The 21,873-nt window shown below is 47.8% G+C and overlaps 1 protein-coding gene across 9 annotated transcripts in view; it reads right to left on the bottom strand.

The window, feature by feature from the left end:
* The window catches only part of LOC122379881 (transcription initiation factor TFIID subunit 6-like), a 235,198-nt gene that overhangs the window by 117,982 nt on the left and 95,343 nt on the right, over positions 1-21,873 (bottom strand). For all 9 annotated transcript variants that reach the window (XR_006256248.1, XR_006256247.1, XR_006256245.1 and 6 more), the window contains exons 4-6: positions 11,855-12,008; positions 11,569-11,722; positions 2,372-2,507 (exon numbers count right to left, since the gene is read on the bottom strand). Coding sequence is in view for 4 of the 9 variants with exons in the window: in XM_043362457.1 (XP_043218392.1) it covers positions 2,372-2,507; positions 11,569-11,722; positions 11,855-12,008 (444 nt within the window). In the remaining 5 variants the exon portion in view is untranslated. The remainder of the gene's footprint in view (positions 1-2,371; positions 2,508-11,568; positions 11,723-11,854; positions 12,009-21,873) is intronic.

Below are 21,873 nucleotides of genomic sequence, written 5' to 3'. Positions count from 1 at the left end.
AGAGAAGTGGTCTATGTGCACCGCCACCTACATACCAATTTTTAGAAGAATCGGTTCAAAAATGTGGGGGTTATTCAAAATTGTATGACGTTATGACACACACAAAATGAAAAATGATTTTTTTGGAAGTTCTAGACCTCGTATGGAAACAAAAATAGCACCATTCGATTCGCCGTGAAAAACTGCATCAGATAGACACCTTTTTAGGTCTTAACCCGCGCGGGGCTGGGGGGTAAATTTTACCCCCCTCGCGAATTTTTGCAATATCTAAAAGACGGCGGCAACTTTCAGTACCTTTTCTTACATCAATTTGACACGTTCCCTGAAAATTTTAGCGTAATCCTTCGGAATTTTTTTGAGAAAATGACGTTTTAGTGACGTCATGTTCGCCATTTTCGCCTCAGAAACGGCAAAATTTCAAACGCCGCTAACATCTTCATTTTTAATGGGAATCAAGACGTAACAAAAAAGGTTATACGTGATTCTACTTTGTCTATATCAAATGGCTATCTCGGTTTTTTGGAAAATTTTGATTTTGGCCCAAATTTTTTCAAAAAACTGACTTTTTTGGGAAAATAAAAATAAAATCCAAAATTTTGCGTGTATCGAAAAACCGGAATACATGTCAGAGAAGTGGTCCATGTGCACCTACATACCAATTTTTAGAAGAATCGGTTCAAAAATGTGGGAGTTATTCAAAATTTTTGACGTCACGACAAACACATTTTTTGAAAAATGAATTTTTTGGAAGTTCTAGACCTCGTAGGGAAACAAAAATAGCACCATTCGATTCGCCGTGGAAAACTGCATCAGGTAGACACCTTTTTAGGCCTTAACAACCAACTTCAAAATTTGACCTCACTTGACCTGACCTTGACCTGACCTCGACCTGAAATTCATCAAGAGGTGGTCCATATCACTAATTGAGTGTGCCTATTGAATTCTATAAATAAAATTACCCATAAAACATGTGTCGCACATGCCCATTTCTATATTTTGTTTTCGGTGACCTGACCTGACCTGACCTAGACCTTGACCTCTGAATGATAATGTATACAAGGAATATTGTCTTGGTAGCCTAAGAACACGTTTTGGGCAATCAGTCTCAGTCCATGACTCCATTCTTCGGCACCTACGGTGCAAGGCCGATACTGTAGAAACTTGCAATTTGTACCCTTGACCTGACCTTGACCTTGACCTCAAACTTTAAATTAAGTACATGTTTTAAGTTGTTGGTGATGAGATCTTTCGATTGGCGTTTGAATTTTCCAAATCGGACCATTAGTTCGGGAGATAACGGGGGGGGGGTAAAATTTACCCCCCCCCCCCCCCAGCCACGCGCGTTCGGCTGGAGACCCCAGCCCCGCGCGGGTTAACAACCAACTTCAAAATTTGATCTCACTTGACCTGACCTTGACCTGACCTCGACCTGAAATTCATCCAGAGGTGGTCCATATCACTTATTGAGTGTGCCTATTGAATTATATGAGTAAAATGACCCATAAAACATGTGTCGCACATGCCCTTTTCTATATTTTGTTTTTGGTGACCTGACCTGAACTGACCTGACCTTGACCTTGACCTTTGAATGACATTGTATGCAACGAATATTGTCTTGGTAGTCTAAGAACACGTTTTGGGCAATCAGTCTCAGTCCATTCTTCGGCAACTACGGTGCAAGGCCGATACTGTAGAAACTTGCATTTTGTACCCTTGACCTGACCTTGACCTGACCTCTGACCTACTTAAGCAAAAAAAATTGGGCTCTTAAGATCCGCCTTATTGAGAGCTTTCGATTGCCGTTTTCCCCGTCTTTCTACGACCATCGGTTCGGTAGTTAGACAGGGGGGGGGGCAGAATCTGCCCCCCCCCCCCCCCAGCAGGGCGCGTATGGCTGAATAGCCCAGCGGGGCGCGGGTTAAAGTTGCAAAACGCAACGTTGATGGTAATCTTGAAAAAAATTTTCTGCTAGATGCCCAAAAAATCCGTCTAGGCCTGACGTCCTAAACGGATATTTCCCATTAATTCATCGAATATTTCCGTTCCGCGTTATGGTCATTTTTACGCGCGCTAACCAGTTTACATGAGTCGAAATATACGCACTTTTCGCTAAACGGAAATATCCGTTCTAATAGTCATTTTCGCTGACTCATGTAAACGGGGTAATGGTAAACGGGGTAATGGTAAACGGGGTAATGGTAAACGGGGTAATGGTAAACGGGGTAATGGTAAACGGGGTAATGGTAAACGGGGTAATGGTAAACGGGGTAATGGTAAACGGGGTAATGGTAAACACGGGGTAATGGTAAACGGGGGTAATGGTAAACGGGGTAATGGTAAACGGGGTAATGGTAAACGGGGGGTAACTGACCGCTCTGCGTGACTCGTCGCTGCCCACGCACGCCTCGGTGATCTCCTTGTAGTAGAGCTGCAGTTCCACCGACAGCTCGTGCTGCGCCAGCTGTTTGACACTCACTGTCTCGATGGTCTTGGCGCGCTGGGGGCCGCTGTGGGACCGAGGAGGGCAACCGGTCACACCAACACCGTCAACAGTTCGCCGCCGACATGGGCATGGATCAGACATCCAATCCAATGGATCTAGATCTCAGATCCACACAGATCATAGATTAAACCCCTCCATTTTGTCGAGAGATCGAATGGGATCATCGATCCGTCATCCGACCCCTCTATTTCGTGAGTATATCCACTTAGATCATATGTAGACCCGACAACTTTATCTTGTCGTGAGATGCACTGAAATCACACATTCTAATTTTTTAAAGCATTTTCTGGCAAGAAATGGTATGAATATCAAAGTATCAGTTGACATTAAAACCAAGCAATATTTCACCAAAAGATCATATCAGTGGAGATCCTCAATTTTCATGGACTGAAGGAGACTCTAGCAAGCGATCTCTCCTCTGTCTCTCTGTCTCTCTGTCTCTCTGTCTCTCTGTCTCTCTGTCTCTCTGTCTCTCTGTCTCTCTGTCTCTCTGTCTCTCTGTCTCTCTGTCTCTCTGTCTCTCTGTCTCTCTGTCTCTCTGTCTCTCTGTCTCTGTCTCTGTCTCTGTCTCTCTCTCTCTCTCTCTCTCTCTCTCTCTCTCTCTCTCTCTCTCTCTCTCTCTCTCTCTCTCTGCAGCCGTCATAGACCGGATGTGTACCCGTATCAGCCGTCTCGACTCTCAATCCGGCCTATTCCTTTTGGCCCACTACACAGCAGCCCCCCGGCTAACATATCTCCTGCAGTCGGCGCCGCTGTATCGCCAGCCGGCGCCGTTGCTGGATGTCGACAAGGCAGTGCGGAAGACCCTCGCCACCGTCACCAACGTCACCATCAATGACGAAGCGTGGGAGCAGGCATCCCTACCACTGCGTTTTGGAGGACTTAGAGTCCGGTCGGTGATGGCATTGGCCCTGCCGTGTCACATGACATCCCTCCATGCTTGTCTGCCAGTGACGCAAGAGATTCTCCATGCCACCGACCCTCGCCGGCCGACCCAAGCTCTCCAGCGTACCAAGGCCGATATTGTCGCGAAGCTCGGCGAAGCCGCTCGTCTGGTGCCCCGTCAGAAGAGGGCAAGCAGCGCGCTGGGGATGAGACATTCTCTAAGATGTCTCAGAAGCGTCTGCTGGACGGGGCAAACCAGGTGGTCCAGGCGCGTCTCCTTGCTGCCGCAGAGCCCCACACCGCCGTCTGGTTGTAAGCACTCCCCGTCGCCAGTCTAGGACTCCATCTGGACGATGAAACGGTCCGGGTAGCAGTGGCGCCGCGGCTCGGGACGTCGGTATGTGAGCCGCATAACGGTCAGCTCTGCCATCGCCCTGTTGACCGACTGGGCCACCACGGTCTCTCCTGTACCAAGAGTGCTGGCCGCCACGCACGTCACGCTAGCCTTAATGACGTGTTGCGGCGGGCACTCAGCAGTACAGGGCTCGATTGTTTTGGAGCCCACCGGCCTCGACAGAGGTGACGGTAGACGTCCTGACGGGATAACGCTATTCCCTTTCAGCCGAGGAATGAGCCTGATATGGGACGCCACCTGCTGCGACACCTTCTCTGCAACTGCTGTCATCAGCTCTGCCTTGAGCCCTGGTAGCGCCGCTCGCTGTGCGGAAGAACGCAAATGCACCCGCTATGCCGCTCTTCGTGAGAGATGTTTTCATTCCCTTTGCGGTTGAGACATCTGGTAACCTGGGTCCAGCGGCCACAGGTCTCATGAAGGAGCTTGGCCGTCGGCTGACGTCCCGCACCGGGGACAAACGGGAAACAGTCTGGCTGGCACAAAGAGTTTCGATCGCTGTGGCCAGAGGCAACGCTGCCTCTGTGCTGGCCACAGCTAAACCAGCAGCGACCAACAGACCGGGAACGTCACCGCCGCCATCCGGGATGCCACCGCCGCCACCGCCTGGGCTGACCCCGAGCACGATCGCTTCTTAAATCGAAGCACCGAAGGACGATTCAGCTGTGGGACCGCCTCTGAACTCAGTGGCCGACCTACCAGGCCATCCACCACCACTGACCCCTGCGGACGGCAGCCGTGAGGAGCGACGCGCGACACGGTCTCGGTCCTCTTCCCTGTGCTGTCCCGGAGCGTGCGCGTGTCCCACTTTCAGCAGCAGATCCAGGATTTGAGGGGACCGTGGCCTGCTCAATGCTCATGTGAACTAAATTTTGTATGCGTTCTGCACGTAGGCATTTCATCGCTTTAAAGACATTGCTGTGCCGATGCCGAAAAAAATTAATTGCTTTAAAGCAGGCGCATTGCACGTATAAATTGATTGTGGCGCCACAGGGCGGCGGCGCACAGTTGCAGCCCGGCGGCTAAATTGTCGGCCGCGACCCGATTGATGTGCAGTGACCGCGGGCAGTGGGCACCTGGGAGCCGCTGTGACAGCCAGCGGCGGCAAAAAGTTTTTCGATAATAAATCGTTTAGCGGACTGACTCTGGGTGTAAAGAAGCTATTTTTCCCTGTACTTCGACCTTTATTGACAGGTCTTCAAAGGGGCAATGCGATTAAAAAACAAGCAATAATCATGCTATACCGCCATCCCTGCCGCCATCCACGAAATTCTCAAAATGATCGATGCTAAAACACGTGACACAACTTACAGACAGTTCGTACTCCAGTAGGTCTACTTTTTCAAAACACTATCCCATATGGGGCTAAGCGAGAACTTTCCGACACCCTGATTGTATGTATGTATATGTTACAGGGAGTTTGAGAAATCCGTGAGTTTGCAAACTCCCTAGGGAGTTTGCAAACTCCCTGACCCATCAGTGAGTTTGCAAACTCACTAGGGAGTTTGCAAACTCACTGACCAGTCAGGGAGTTTGAGAAATTTCAGAGCGGCTGGGACAAATAAAAACAAGTGTGTAGCATGTGGGTGGCATACCTGCCGTCCATGATGTTAGAACAAAGGCGGCTAGTTGTAGGGCCTATTTAACCGTCGCACGCTGACAAAAAGCTTACAGAGGCCTGTTTCACTAAAAACTTGTATTTACAAGTGTTTGTAGTTTACAATTCATAAGTATTTTTACCAACTACGAAAAAACCGATTTCACTAAGCTTCATCGCCAGTGGCACCTCCGATAAGAAAATGTTTGCAAATAAACTTGTAAACAGTAAAATCAGTAAAAATGTTTTTAATCAAGAACTATAGCATGTTAAAGATATTGCTTCTTTGTATCAAATATTGTCTAGTATTCATGTCAAAAGCTGCCTAATTAAATTATATTTAATGATGCTGTTGGAAAAAGATATAAATGATAATTCACATTGTCCTATTATTGTAAGAAAATAACACGCAAAACATTTGACAGCAGAAGACTGTTGAATGCAATTATGGCGCGCGAATGACAAAACTTGACGATATTTTAATACCGATTATTTTGCTTCTTAGGGTGTGTGCTAAGTAAAAATTGAGCATGAAACGACTCAACAAAGCATAGTTGTTCTAAATATATGACTGTTTTGCATTATTGCACAAAAAGTATCAAAATTCCGAACGTCAGGACCACTGGAATTTCAGGTTTGTAATTACGATGTTTTCTTTCAAGTTTCTGGTCTTCGTGAAACAGAAAGTTTGCGATTCCCATGTTTTCTAGCAAACTTTTTCTTGTAAAAAAGTTTGCAAATTTTAAACTCAAAATTCATGTTCAAAGGTTTCGTGAAATCCAAATCTCAAATGTTGGTAATTATTTCTTGTAAACTCAAGCTTTTTCTTTGTAAATACAAGTTTTATTTGTTAGTGAAACAGGCCTCAGATCATGTGCACACCATAAATGCCTACTTCAGATTCAGTGATCTGTTCAGTGATCTAGCCCAAACATGTACCACCGCTTCATTTAGTCATACACTTATTTAGTTCACGTCCCAATTATAGATCCGTTCCACAGAAGTGTTCCACACGTGTGCTTTAGCATAAATGACCAACTGAGCTGTTTCTACTTTGATATATTGAGCCTGACTCTGGAATAGCCACACTTGTTGGAACGGATACAATTGGGCCGTGAACTAAATAAATGTATGACTAAATAAAGCGGCGGTACATGTTTTGGCTAGATCACTGAACAGTTTAAAATTAAAAGTATGGTGTGCTTATGATCTGTATACTTTTTGCCAGCGTGCGACTGTTTAATAGGCCGTACAACTAGCCGCCTTTGTTTTAACATCACGGACGGCACGTATGCCACCCACATGCTGCACACTTGTTTTTAGTTGTCCCAATCGCTCTGGAATTTCTCAAACTCCCTGACTGGTCAGTGAGTTTGCAAACTCCCTAAGGAGTTTGCAAACTCACGGATTTCTCAAACTCCCTGTAACATATATATGTATGTACGTGGGGTGAATGAAAAGTTTTGAGCCTAACACAGTTACAGGTGACGCAGGTTAATGAAAATTTGGTCACACATTTTGCCTCTATTTTTAGGTGTGTACACCAAGTTTTGGAGTCCTACTCCTTTTCGTTTCGTTTTTAGAGCCCGTTAAAGTGAAGAGGATTCCGCGTTCGGTGAAAAATCGAGAACCGAGCTTTTATAAAGTATTGCGATTTCAAAGCCATGCCTTTATCTGAATTAAAAAAGGACCTGACATTTAACTTGTTGGTTGTGGCCCATCATAGGGCACTGTTTAGGTTTGAGCTGCTAATTTCAAGCAGGGCAGGAACAGCGTCCAAAATGAACAAATATCAAAAACGCCGTAGAATGTGACAAAATCGGAAAACATTGACCCTGCTCTAGGGGTGTGGATGCTGGATCAAAGACTGTGACCTCATCAGATAGCGGTAAGAATGGACATCTCCCAGGAGCAGGCTGGCGACATTCTTACTAATGGATATGGCATGAGAAAGGTCTCTGCTCATTAGGCCTCTTGGCTTTTTGCTGCAGAGCACGACGAGAGATGTGTAATGACATTTGGCGCTAGTTGAAGCAGATTCTGATAATTTAAAGTCACTTTTCGCCACCACTGATAAACTGCGGGTGTTTCACTTCAATCTAGCATTGGAAGAACAGTGGAGTCAGTGAAATAACGTCTCTACTCTAATCTGAAAAATTAAATGTCAGAGTCACAACAAGGAGGAAAGTGTTCCGTAATTTCGAAAATAAATGGCATGTCTTGCAAGTGCACTCCTTTTCAAAGGGTCTTACTGTAATGGGGCATTACTAGGATGACCCACCGATACACCTTTGTTAGAAAATCAGGAACATCAGAAGGGCAACGCTGACAAAATTGGTCGTGTTTCACCAGGACAATAAATCGGTGTATTTTTCACTGGTTGCAATGTAAACAATCAATTACTGAGCCTTCCAATGTATCTCAAATTGAATCTTTTAACCAGCATTGACATCCTTAGGGTGTCTATTTCTTTATAAACCTAAAGAAAAGACTGACTGGATGACGCTTCACAAAAAATAATGACGTCATTGAACCCACGAGCACTTACCCAAAATAACATTATTCAAGGCGCTTGAAAAGTGAGGAAAAAAGTGCTAGGACTTCACAATTTGGTGTCCACCCATATCAATAGTGGCAAAACATATGACCAAAGTTTATTTATCTGCGTCACCTGTAACTATGTTAGGCTCAAAACTTTTCATTCACCCTACGTATGTATTGACACCAAAAGCCTTCCACATATGGCGTGGCGATTACGGCTTAGATCCGAGTATAATGGGCAACAATCATGCGAGCAGGGGGAAGAACACTCAGCACTAGACGACAGTCATCCATCGATGGGGGTCGCGACAATAATCATCTACATATGTACATAAGACAAACAATAGATCATTGGCTTATGAGCTTTTTCTGGAGATCATCTTGAGCCTTCAAGAAGTTATAGCGGGTCCAAATTTTCTCGACACTTGTCTTTGACCTCTTGAATGAGACGAAATGACCAAGGACCTTAACCCGCGCCGGGCCGGGGGGTGTTTGAGCCCCCCCCCCCTGCGGTTTTTCGCAGATATCTCAAAAACGGCGACGCGGAGCGCCGCCGTTTTTGGCACACCTGTTCGTGCATCTTTTCCGCACATGTTGTGAAAATTTCAGACCCAGGTCGCCTTAGGTCAGGTCACCAGATCACGCCAAATGTCCTCACCTCAGAGAAAAAATAAGAATGCTCGTCATAGCTACACCGACTGAACGATTGCCTTGAAACTTTCAGCGATTGATTAGAGCAGCATTATCTACGAAATTTACAGGGTGCGCAAAAACTTCTGGCCCTCTTACAGTAAGCGCTCCTACGCGTGCTGCGATTGCTTTTCGGGAAGCCAATAGCCGCACGCAATATCTTCAGTGATTCTGCTACACAGCCAGATGTCGAACAAAGCAGACCATTAAAGGCCAGTCATGGAGGCAGGCTAAACGTCACAATGTCTTTGGATACCCGCGCGCGGCGGCCGAATCGGGCATGACTATTGAACAGGTTGCGATAAAATTTGAAGCCCCCCCCCCCCTGCAAACAATTACGCGTATCAAAGCCAAATACGAATAGGGGAGGTCCCGGAGGATGCCCCCGGGTCAGGCCGGTCACGTCCAGTCAGAACTCTGAGAATGTAACTGCCGTGTCTTAGGCCATCCAGGACAGCCCACGGCTCGGGCGGCAAAGTGTCCAATCGTCTTCATTAACGCCAATTAGAAGATGAATAAGACGATGTATGTGCGTCTGCTTGACAGTGACGTCATCCCATGGATCCTGAAGACGTATCCGAAAACCGATTTCGTTTTCCAGCAGGACAGAACACCCGCAAACAACATAACTTCCATCCAGCACAAGCAAATGGAGGAGCTCGGGGGAGGAGCCCATTGCTGGCTTAATGAGATATTGCCCCCTCATTCACCCGACCTGAACCCCTTGACTAAAGCATCTAAAGCGTTTTGCAGGATGAAGTCCAGGGAGTGTCCCATACCAATTTCGAGGCTCTGAGGGCACACATCGTGAAGTGGGAGACGACGGACCCCACCTACATGATTAAGCTATGCAAGTCTTTCCGCCTCCGTGTGGAGAAGGTCATTGCCGATAAGGGGGCTATATCGCGCATACGGCGAGTGAAAGTATCTGGTTTAATAATGCAAACCAGTATTTGGTGTTAGCGTTGATAATATTCACTCCGATTGCATTCGTTTATCGAAGTACAGAAATGGGCCAGAACTTTTTGCGCACCCTGTATATCTCGGAAATTTGATATCGGTGACCTAAGGTCAGGTCAATTTTGCGGCCTCTCCATTATAAGTCAATGGGAGAAAATTGAAAAGAGTCTGTTTTGCACGAACGCTATTCTAGACACTCTCAAACATCGAGAAGTAGGTAAAATTGACACAGTGAACCAGAAAATGGCTACTGTGACCCCTTGTTATGTCCCCGAGGTCATCTCAGGTCACGAACAGAATCTAACAGTGTTTCGCTAATAACTTCTGATAGAGGCGTGCTAGAGCGCTTAAAACGCCTTAGATGTGTTCGGTTCGACGTTGCCGATCGACTGATATGCAACATGACCTTTTACGGTCAGGTCATGACCTTGACCTGAGGTCAAATTTTCAAATTGACCTTTCACGGTCAAATTATAGTTCATTCGACGCGTCTCGACGAGAGGAACACGATACTGGCAAAAGTAATGTCATGGCTCTTTTGAGTCAAAAGTTATTGCCGAAAAAAACGTAACGGCTATTTTTGGAGTTTTTGCCCTCTGGAGGCTAAACCGTTGACCTGAGATCAAATCTGAGAACAACACTCAGAAAGGTCTGTAAAAGGGCTATCGAATGCGCTTTTCCGCGGCGCTGTAGCTCTATCGGTTCCCGAGATTACCGTCGGCAGTTTCCAATATGTTGAAATAGTCAACATTTTACCTTTGGTGACCTCTGGTGACCTGATCTTTGGCCTGACCCAAAAAAATGACCGAAGTGTTTTCGTCCTTATTTTGGACGTTCTTTCGATTGCCGCTTACCACGTGTCGCTACGTGCCCCAGGAGCCGAGTTAGAAGGGTGGGTGTTCAAACCCCCCCCCCCCCCGGCCCGGCGCGAAATCTCGGAGCACCAATCATCGGGTTAAAAATGGGCGCGGGTTAAAAATGGGCAGCAGCGGCTTCCTATAGTCACGGGTAATACGCTCATTTTTTATGCACAGCTCCATCTCAGAGTCCGAGAGGCCGTGGGGGTCCGATCGACTCCTCCCCCTTCCGTTAGCGGCTGTGGAAACGCCAACAGACGGGCGACGGTTAAAAATTGCAGCTGCTTTTGTACGACTGTACGGAACTGCGGTGAGATGGTGAGGCGAGCAGCTACGTGAAAATTGGTATCTAATCAATATGTGCTGTGCCTTTGACCTGGGCTAATCTTTGAACCCTGGGATGCAAGTCACAATGGTTCCATCAATGGAGCCACTAACTCTAAAAAGATAGGTTTTCTCAGAATCCCTCATTACCCCCACCGTAAGGGCTCCATTACCCCCAAAGGGGGCATGCCCCACCATTTGCCGACCCCTGGCCTAGACTAACCCAGTTACCACCAGATGTTCGCAGCACTCCCGGCCGCCGGCCTTCATTCCCCTCCACCCCACCTTTGCAAGTAGAGACGATGATTCGCCTGGCTGGCCGCTGTCACAAATTAAGCCACGTACTGAAATCTACGGTCGACTACGGCCACGAGTGAAATTTAAAATGCATGGGCTTCAAACCCCCCCCCCCCCCCCTCCCCGGCAACAGGAAGTGAAAATTCAGGAGCCCCAGCAGGGTGCGGGTTAAGAAAACGAACTACAGGTAGAATCGACAATATAGCCCAGGGGCGGCGGAGGAGCGGCTTAAGGGTTGTGCACTGTGCAGCTTGCTCCCATCTAAAAGCATAGGGGGTGCAAACTGCAAGCATATCTTTCTGTATATGTGTTCGCAAGCCGAAATTCGCAAGCTTAACATTCGCAAGCTGTCCTTCAATCAAAGGGCCCGTAAAACCATTGGATGCAGGCTGCAGCTCTCCGCAAAGCACCTCGTTGGGTAGTTTGGTGCAGGAGGGTGCTGACTGTGTAGTGACTGCTGATGATCTGTGTGGCGGCAGACGTCCGCTGAGCCAGCTCTCACCTTTTAGTCGGCAAGGCGCTGGCCGGGCTGGCGGCCGGCGGCTTTCCGATCCGGCTCGCCGGGTTGGTGGACTCCTGTTTCTGGTGCTCCAGCGCCACAGGAGGCGGGTTCTCCGGGATCGCCGGCTGCACGCCATCTATGCAGAGCCAGTGCACTGCGCGCACCGGCAACAGAGGTCACAGAACAGCTAGCAGCACCTAGCGGGCACATCCGCCGACACCCGCACCAGTCGCACAGGTGGCCGACTGTACCCAGCCCCGCAGGTCCCCTCCCCACCGGCACCGACCTCGGATGGTGGTCTCCAGTGGCGCCTTGGGCATCTGTGCCGACACCAGTTCCCCCAGCTCCACGTCGCGCTCGTCCTGGAAGCTGAGCTCGCGGCCGCCACCCGACGTGAACCGGAACGGCACGTGCTCCAGACTCTGAACGCCGTACAGCGGCTGGAGAGCGGGCGGTCACTGGTCAGTGGTCGTAACATCCACAACACGGGCGGTCACTGGTCGTAACATCCACAACACAGGCGGTCACTGGTCATAACATCCACAACACGGGCGGTCACTGGTCATAACATCCACAACACGGGCGGTCACTGGTCATAACATCCACAACACGGGCGGTCACTGGTCAGTGGTCATAACGTCCACAACACGGACGGTCACTGATCAGTGGTCGAATTTCGCAATTGGGCCAAAAATTATCATCAAACTTTGCAAGCTTAAAATAGGGAGGTTTTTTAAATAAATTAAACGTGAGTAGAGCCAAATCATCCTATGTTAACCCGCGCACCGACGGGGGGGGGGCGGTTGACCGCCCCTCCCCCCCCTGAGGTTTTTCGTGAATAGCGGGAAAACCGCGGCGAGCAGCGCCGCGAAATTTGGCATGACTTTTCCCTCATCAATTTTACACATAGTGTGCAAGTTTAAACCTCCTTCCTTTCAAGGTCAGGTCACCAGGTCACTTCAAATGACCCAGCCTCAAATCACTTTTTTGCAACTTTGTCACCGTGTCAGAGCTACAGTAGATGACGGAGGCCTTTGAAAGTCGCAGGATGTAATGATAAGTCAATTGGAAAAAATCAACCAAAACGTTTTTCCACCAAAACGCGTCGAAATGGCCCAATATACCATGAATGACTTCATACACGATCAACCTTGACTACATTGAGCCTTGTTTTGCTCTTTAGGCAGCTGTAAGGTCATGTCACGTCATCAAGGTCCACCTAAGGTTTTTTTGCTAATAACTCCTTACAGGAACGAGACACAGCCACGCGGATGGTCTCATTGTGTTCAGCTCGTCAAGGCACATCGAATGATATACATGATGACCTTGAGGTCGCGTGACCTGAGGTTAAGGTTAAGGTTAAGGTTAAGGTTGATGAGCTAGGTTAGACTTGGTCTATTTGGTGCTCATGTCCGGTAGGATGGTACATAGAAGGATCAACAGTAGACATATGTAGGATTGATGACTAGGAATGGCAGGTGGTAGCCCAGTGTCGGTCGAGTCTGTTCTTGAAGGCATTTGTAGAAGGCGCAGCAACAACATGATCGGGGAGCTCATTCCAGGGGGTAACGACTCTATTCGAGAAAAACTTGGCTCTGAAGTGATGGGCTGCTCTCTTCTTCTCAAGCTTCAAGTGGTGTCCCCTGGTCCTTGTGTTATCTTGTAGTTTGAACAGATTCGTGGGGTCAATATCTAACTTGTTTGTAAGAATCTTATAGGTTTCAATCAGGTCACCACGAGCAGCCCTGTCCTTCATGCTCATCAGGTCCAGCTTCCTTAGCCTGTCCTCATAAGAAATATTTCTGATTTCTCGAACGAGTTTGGTTGCTCTCCTCTGAATCTTCTCCAACTTCAGTATATCCTGGGCCATATGGGGTCCCACTGCTGGCAAACAGTAGTCCATGTGTGGTCGAACGTAAGTAGTGTAGAGAGCCTTGAAGTTTTCAGTGGTGAGACGACTGAAAGTCATCTTGAGTAGTCTCAGCGCTGCCATGGCTCTCTTAGCTGCTGCGTCACAGTGAGCAGTGACCTTCAGGTCCTTTGAAATGATGATACCAAGATCACGTTCAAGATCAGTCTTCTTTAGTGTCATGCTAGTCCCCCTGTCATCAGTCATTTCATATTCAAAAGTGGCATCTGCATGACCACAGTGCATGATTTTGCATTTGTCGGTATTGAATTTAAGTAACCATTTTGAAGACCAGTCCATAAGCTTTTCTAGGTCTGATTGCAGAACCTCACAGTCGTTGACCGATGAAATCCCACGGAATAAATTGGTGTCGTCAGCAAACAGTTAACATTCGCTTTGTATGAGTTCAGGAAGGTCATTGACATAAAGAATGAATAACAACGGTCCCAAGACCGACCCCTGGGGTACTCCGCTTGTAACTCTGATGATACTGGATGTACAGTCTGTCTTAAAAGTACCGCGCAAAGTGACGGTGGATCCATCAAGCCTGACCGAGGAAGGGCCTGCTATAATTTGAAAGTCACCGAACCAATTGACCATGGGGAATGGACGAGGATGTCCATTGCTTCGGTGACTCAAATTTAGCAGTCCTTCACCGGTCAGGCTTGATGGATCCACCGTCACTTTGCGCGGTACTTTTAAGACAGACTGTACTCTGACCGACTGTCACCTGTTGGGATCTGTCCGTTAGAAAGCTCTGGATCCATTTAAGTATATTGCCTTTTATGCCGTAAGCCTCCAGTTTCTTGATGAGTCGCTTGTGGGGAACTTTGTCGAATGCCTTTTGGTAGTCGAGATAGATGACATCAACATTTTGGCATTCATCAAGCCACCTTGTCCAATCCTCAAGTGACTATAATAGGTTCGTTTGACATGATCTACCTTTTGTGAAGCCGTGTTGATGTGTACTCAACAGATTGTTTCTTTTCAAGTGTGAGCATACTTCTTTCAGGATCAGTCTTTCAAGAACTTAACATAGTTGACAGGTCAGGCTTACTGGCCGATAGTTCTGCGGCTTCTTCTTGCTACCCTTTTTGAATATGGGAGTGATCCTTGCTCGTTTCCACATTAATGGAAGTGTAAGCGCTGTGACGTCATACAGCGCGGTCATGATTGGCCGAGACGTGGGCGCGACCGTCATCGCCAGGGGAGCGCACAGCTGATACCGTGACGTCACACAGCGCGACCCTGATTGACCGAGACGTGGGCGCGGCCATCATTGCGGGGAGAGCGCACAGCTGATACCCCTCCCCATCGGTGGGGGTGTTCGTAGAGCAGCGGAGGTGAGCTGTGTTTGTCAAGTGTATGAATTTGTCAGGTTTGTGTTATGTGAATATGGAAAATGTAATTTTGCTAATTATAAGGGGTACTTATGGCAGAAATGTCCTGTTACTGGTCCAATCGGAAAGGAAGATGTGGTGTAGTGGTGAGTAGTCAGCTGATCGTGCCACCGTGCACCCGCAGTTTGTCGAATGTGGCGCATCGCAATTCTTGTAAACGTTTCATGAGTCAGAGTGTGTTGGTCTCGGGACTTTGAATGTGATTAAAGCTAGATCTGTGATCGGTAAGTGCTTATATGTTGATTTGTTATGACCAAAAATGTGCTTATGTTTGACTGCTGGTCACTTGAGGGGCAAAATGTTATTGGCTCATTAGGGAAAGTAGGCAGTGAAAAGTAGCGGTTATTATAGCCTAATTTCGTTTGTTGCAGACTATGATGCCTGGTGTGCTACCAGATGAGTTGTCTGCCTGCCAATGGTGACCGGAAGGTGATGAGTGACACCGAGAAGGCGGGCGTTCTTAATCGAGCCTTCACCCGGAAATTCACTGATCGCAAAGTGACGCATTTTCCGACTGCACCCGATTACCCCCTGGACTCACTTCGAGCGTTCACGGTGACACCAGAGACTGTTCGCGGCATACTGAACAGCATCAGCCCGCACAAGGCCTGCGGTCCGGACGGAGTGAGCGCTCGAGTGATCCGTGAGTGCAGTGATGCGATTACCGTGCCGCTTACCATCATCTGCAGGCTCTCTCTCCAGCAGGGCAGAGTGCCACAATCGTGGAAACAAGCCCATGTCATACCTATTTTTAAAAAGGGTCAAAAATGTCTGCCTGAGAACTACCGTTCTGTATCGCTGTTACCGTTATTTAGTAAAGTTCTCGAACGTATTGTGTACTCCTGTATATTCAATCACGTGAAACCAGTTCTCAGCAGTTACCAACACGGATTCATGCCAAAACGTTCCTGCGTGACGAATTTGGCCACCATGCTTCATGACGCTTGGGACAGCATGTCCACGGGGCAGCAAACTGACGTGATATACACTGACTATAGCGCTGCCTTCCAGAGTGTGAACCACGCATTGCTGCTACATAAATTGAGCCAATCTTACAAGATCTCGGACCGAGCGTTAGCATGGCTCGAGTCCTACTTCACGGACAGAGTGCAGCGAGTGGTGCTCAATGGCAAATGTTCCGCCTGGACCCCCGTACCGTCCGGAACGCCGGAGGGCAGTTTGCTCTCACCATTACTGTTCGCGTGCTTTATCAATGATTTACCTGATGCTGTGAGTTGTAAATGTCTGATGTTTGACGATGATGTGAAACTGTATCACAGGATAGAGCGCCAGGCGGACTGTGATTTCTTACAAAGACAGATAGATGCTCTGTGCGACTGGTCACAGCAGTGGTGCATGTCCCTCGACCCCAGCAAGTGCAGAGTGTTGTCATTTTCACTTCGTCGCGCTCGAATCACCGGCATATACACTTTAGGCGGCGAGTCCCTGGGTAGAGTGACGGAAATGCGAGACTTAGGCATTGTGCTTGATGAAAAACTGACGTTTGCTGACCACATTGACTGCACAGTGCGCAAAGCAAACAGGGCGCTAGGTCTCCTAATCCGCTCGTTTCAGACAGGGAAGCACGGCCGGTCACTCTATCGATGTGACTCTCAGGCGATTATCACCTCGTACTGTGCGAACGTGAGATCGATAGCCGAGTACGGCAGTGTTATTTGGGGAGGCGCGGCTGCCACTCATTTGCTGCGATTAGAGCGCATACAGCACAAGTTCATGACGTGGCTCCGCGTTCGCTGTCGATTCACTGATGTGCCTGTGCGATACGACGTGCTGGAGCAACAGTTTGGTTTGGAAAACCTATCGCGTCGGCGTAGACAACATGACCTCATGTTTATTAGAAATGTCCACCGTCAGGTCATAGACTCGTCGTACCTCCTGCAGCATCTGCCTCTCGCCGTGCCGGCGAGGAACGTGCGCAGGCCGGCCTTATTTCATGTCCCCTACGCAAGGGTCAACACTATTAAGCGCGGCTTGTTTGTCCGCATCCCGGAAGCCTGCAGGCTGCAACGAGCTGATGAATGTCAGCCGAGAGGCCGATATATGGCACCAAAGCTCCTACCAGTGGAGACGTACCGTCCGTCAGACCGCTCAGCGTAACACGACTTAGAGAGTGTATGTATGTGTGTGAGACGTGTGTGATGTGCGTGCTTATGTGCTGCATGTGTGCAGCGTTTTTATATGAGACTTCGTCCATTCTTGGGTTTCTATGCCCGTGGATGATGAATCAAATAAATAAATAAATAAATAAATAAATAAATAAATAAATAAATAAATAAATAAATAAATAAATAAATAAATAAATAAATAAATAAATAAACACGCTCGTCTGCCTGCCAGCCTGTAGAGTAGAGGAAAACTCGTCGTTACGAATCAAAGGGTCAATCAAGCGAGATGAATGTATCAAGTAGAATACATCTGAGCCAAGGATCCGGATTCTGTTAGCGACGCCACTGAATTCTAGCAGCAACTGGCAGAAGGAACACAGTAACGACGATCACCCTGAGTTACCAGCTCAGAGATCTCAGCTCACATCTTCATCTAGCATCATCCTACCCAGCATGATGTGTTATATTTGTAATTGAATTGTCAGCTAATTTGTTAGTTATATTGTCACCCAAGTTGTTGATTACGTGGCAAGACTGTTTGTTAGTTTGTTGACCAGGTCATTGGATGGGTTGTCAGGCTTTCTGGTGAGCTGTCGTCTGCGAGGTTGCATGTACCTGTCGGAAAGGTTGTTTTGTTAGGCAGGTTGTCAGCCAGGAAGTTGACCAGGACAGCTTGTGTGCCTGTCGGATAGGTTGTCAGCCAGGTTGTTGACTGGTCGTCAGGTGATCAGCTGCGTTGTGAGCCGGATAGGTAGCTGTCCGGAAGATTGCTGTACAGTCACCAGCACTTGCTACCCATCACCCCCGGACGGCGGGGGAGCAAGCTACCACCGCCCTTGCGAAACTAGCGCCGCGATGCGCCAAGAAGTGGAAACACCACGTGACTGAGGCCACGTGAGGGCAGGGTCACGTGATGGAGGGGCGGAGCATAGCAGCTTTTGCGCCCGACACTAACTGAAATGCGGCGCTGTGATTGGGCGCTTTAGCATGAATGAAGCCCCGGCGCCAGAATCAGCCGTTCGCCTTATATGGAAGGTAAGCCTGTGCGTTTCACTGTTCTGTGTTGGTTTGAGAGCCACGGCACCATACGAATTGTGAGCCCCTTTGAACGGGTCACCGCCCGAGGCACTGAGGCGACGGCTGTGCCGGGCAAAGCCTAGCCTGGTGGGAGAGGTGGGCCAGGGAAAGTGCGATCGAGCAGCCACACTGAGACGTGGATTGGTATTATCCAATCCACAGGTTGACCCACTGGCTTTAGCCAGGCTTTCCAGCCCCGAAGAACAGCAAGACGAATCAGAAGAATCGACGCTAATAGTCAAGTCTGACTGATGCGTCGTTAAATAACCAAGAAAACAAACAAACGAGAGGTGGGCCAGGGAAAGTGCGATCGAGCAGCCACACTGAGACGTGGATTGGTATTATCTAACCGCGACAAACGATGTCAGCAGCCTCTTCTCGTTGACACGAAAAGTTTGACAGACAACGTGGGCAGTGCCCAATCAAAAGCTACTAAACGATTCAGTTAAGAAGTTGGCGAGATAAACAGACCCAATAAAAAGTTTTTAATTTGATTTTGATTGACAAATGACGTGCAAGCCCGCTGTGATGGACCAAAAAAGGAGCTGAACAGTTCATACAACTTCTAAAAAGCTCAACGGTAAAAATTTAAAAGTCAAATGTTAAAATTCAGCCTGCATGTTTAAACTCGGGTCCGGCGCTGGTAGGAAGCTTATATTGCCAAGCTTGCAATACTACGTTGTAATGCTTGCAAGCTTGCAATACTACCAAGAGTTATGTGAGAGCAACAGCTGAAAGCCTCGAGCCCCGTTGGAGGAGGGGGACGCGAAACAGCCCCCTCTCCTTTTCAGTCGATATTTCCTAAAGTATAGCGTAGGTCGCCACCAAACTTTCAAGACCCCTCCGGGCATCATTTTACACCTTGTGACCAAATTTTTCCAGAGCTCTTATGAAAGGTTAGTCACAAATGACGTCAGAGTGACGTCATGTTCTGTCATTTTCGACCCAATAAAAGGTTTAGCGGGAAGAGCTGTTACGCTTACAGTTTTGAAGATAACAAAAAATAGGTATTCAAGATAAAAAAGATGTAAAATAAACAGCGCTACAAAGCTGCCAACTCTGATTTCTAAACAAAAATTGATTTCGATCATCAAAACTATAAAAGTATAACACCCCGAAAATACCAACAACATTCAAAATTAAAGCTGGAATATATGTTATAGAACTATCTGCTCTAGATATACCAAACCTAAACTCGACAGCTCCATTTTTAGCAGTTATGGCAAAAAAAAAACACTACTCAAAATGTATTACGTAAAATTTTCAAACTCAATTTTTAGCCGTCACAGAACACACAGAGCAAGCCAAAGACCACCTTTGGATTTCCTGTGATGAGCTGCATCGAATAGATACCCCTTTTATGCAAAATATCAACTCTGAAATTTAACCTTTTTTGACCTGACCTTGACCTGACCTCCACCAGAACGTATTCTAAACCGGCCCCAATGGCCGTCTAGCCCACACCACTGAATTTTAAATGTAAAATTGACCATACCTAAAACATGTATCACGCGACCCTAACAATTAGCATAGTTGGGTTCATATTGTGACCCTTAGTGACCTGACCTCTTTGACCTGACCTGGCATCAGTGACCTCTTTAGGCAACATATGTATTGGGCAACCACGCTCCATCGATGTTTTTCGATAACATGCCTTTTATTTGATGTGTTAACTGACTGTAACGCATTCCTTACACTAAATCGGTGAAAAAATGCAAACTTTGACCTGACTTGTGACGTCATGGGTTGCACCTAGGTCAACGAAACCTGGTAACAAGGTTCGATAGCCCCTGGTGGGGCTATCGAACGTTCTTCGAATTTTCAAAATCGGTCGGTAACTTTCCGAGATCTCAGGTGGAGGACGAAACGGCTGCACCACCCCATCAGGTGTACTAGGGTCCGCCCATAGCCCAACGGAGCGCGAATTATTTACTCATTCCATACAGTGTCATCTATTTTGAGAACACCTTTCTCACGCCATGACATGGTCCTCTCGTAATAGATCGAGATGAGGAGAGTGTTTTCACGCCTCCTTATGCACGGCTCTAGTGTCATTGAGCTATCAACTGTCAGCGGTTTTCGGACAATAAAGGAAGGCTTTTGGTCGTTTTTAGGTAAGATCTTGGGTCAGATCATTTCAGTGGCGGATCCAGAGGGAGGGCATGGGGGCCATTCTCCCCCCCCCCTTGGGCCTCCCGGGGGCCCATCACGGAGTATTTTTTTTTTTAATTCATCACGGAGGTCACCGACGGGAGCTTTAACCCAGGGTCTCCTAAGGGGGCACCATCCAGAAGGTCTATCGGAATAGGGTACCGTTTTCGGGGTCTCCCGGAGGCCCATTTCTGTCCCTCGCCTCGTTTTTGTTTTTTAGTTTAGTTGAGTTTTTTTAGTTTTTAGTTTAATATTGTCCATCTATTTCCATCCCTAGGTCCGCGGGGACACCATCTCGAGTTCTCAGGGGGCACTATCCCGAGTTCTCGGCAGGCACCATCCCAAGGTCGGAGAGGGCACCATCTCGAGTGTCCGGGGCACCATCCCAAGGTCTCCGGCGGCACCATCGCGAGGTCTGGGGTCACCATCCCGAGGTCTCCGGGGGCACCATTCCAAGTTTCCAGGGGCACTTTTCCGAAATCCGAGGTCTGAAGGAGCACTCTCCCCGGGTCTGAGGGGGCACCATCTCGAAGTCTCAGGGCCCAGGGGCACCATCCCGAGGTCTCAGGGGCCGTTTGATCCGCGCCGTCCTGGGGGGCGTTTTTACGCCCCCCCCCCCTAGGTTTTTCGCGAATATCTCAAAAACGGCGACGCGTAGCGCCGCTGTTTTAGATACACCCGTTCCGACATCTTTTTCGCACATGCTATGAAAATTTCAGATCCCGGTCATTCAAGGTGTCACCATGTAACGTCAAGTGACCTTACCTCAGAAAAAGTTAGAAAGCTCGCTGTAGCTACAACGACTGAGCGATCACTTTGAAACTTTCAGTACTTGCTTAGGGTAACAATATGTATAAAATGGATATCTCGGATTTTTTTTATATCTGTGAGTTGTGACCTAAGGCCAGGGGCCGTATTCACGTCGATCATTTTCGTAGCAATTTTCTTAAGTTTACCTACTTCTTAAGTATTTTTTTTATTCACGTGAACTCCGTCGATAAAAACTTAAGAAGTGTAGACGTGAATACCAAATTATACTTACGAAAGAAAATCGACTTACGAAGTCGACGTGAATACGGCCCCAGGTCAATTTTGCGACTGCTCCATATAAGTCAATGGGAGAAAAATTGAAATGAGCCTCTTTTGGCCGAATGTCGTTCTACACCCTCTCAAACATCGGTTCATATGTAAACATGACACTCTGAATCGGAAAATTGCACCTGTGCCCCCTTTGTGTGCCCCTGAGGTCATCTCAGGTCATGAAAGGTCTTCAGCAGTTTTTTTTACTATAATTTTTGATTTGACAGAGACGCGCTAGAGCGGTGAAAACACGGGGGCTAAACCGTTGATCTGAGGTCAAATTTGAGGTCAATCAGAGCGGTGCCCTCTGGGGGCTAAACCGTTGATCTGAGGTCCATGTTGGCGAAAGAGCGTTAAAAGAGCTATCGAATGCGCTTTTCCACGGCGCTGATTGGTTCCAGAGTTAGCCGTCGGATGTTTAAAATCGTTGAAATCGACAAAATTTGACCTTTGATGAGCTCTGGTGACCTGACCTTTGCCCTGACCTTAAAATGACCGAGTGTTTTCCTTCTTATTTTTGACGCTCTTTCGATTGCCGCTTACCGCGTGTCGCTATGTGGCC

The sequence above is a fragment of the Amphibalanus amphitrite genome, unplaced genomic scaffold, assembly GCF_019059575.1.
Source record: "Amphibalanus amphitrite isolate SeventyFive unplaced genomic scaffold, NRLGWU_Aamphi_draft 000086F_arrow, whole genome shotgun sequence".
Taxonomy (NCBI): Eukaryota; Metazoa; Arthropoda; class Thecostraca; order Balanomorpha; family Balanidae; genus Amphibalanus; species Amphibalanus amphitrite.
The sequence above is the reverse complement of the archived record's forward strand: the minus strand, read 5'-3'. Positions and strand labels throughout refer to the sequence as shown.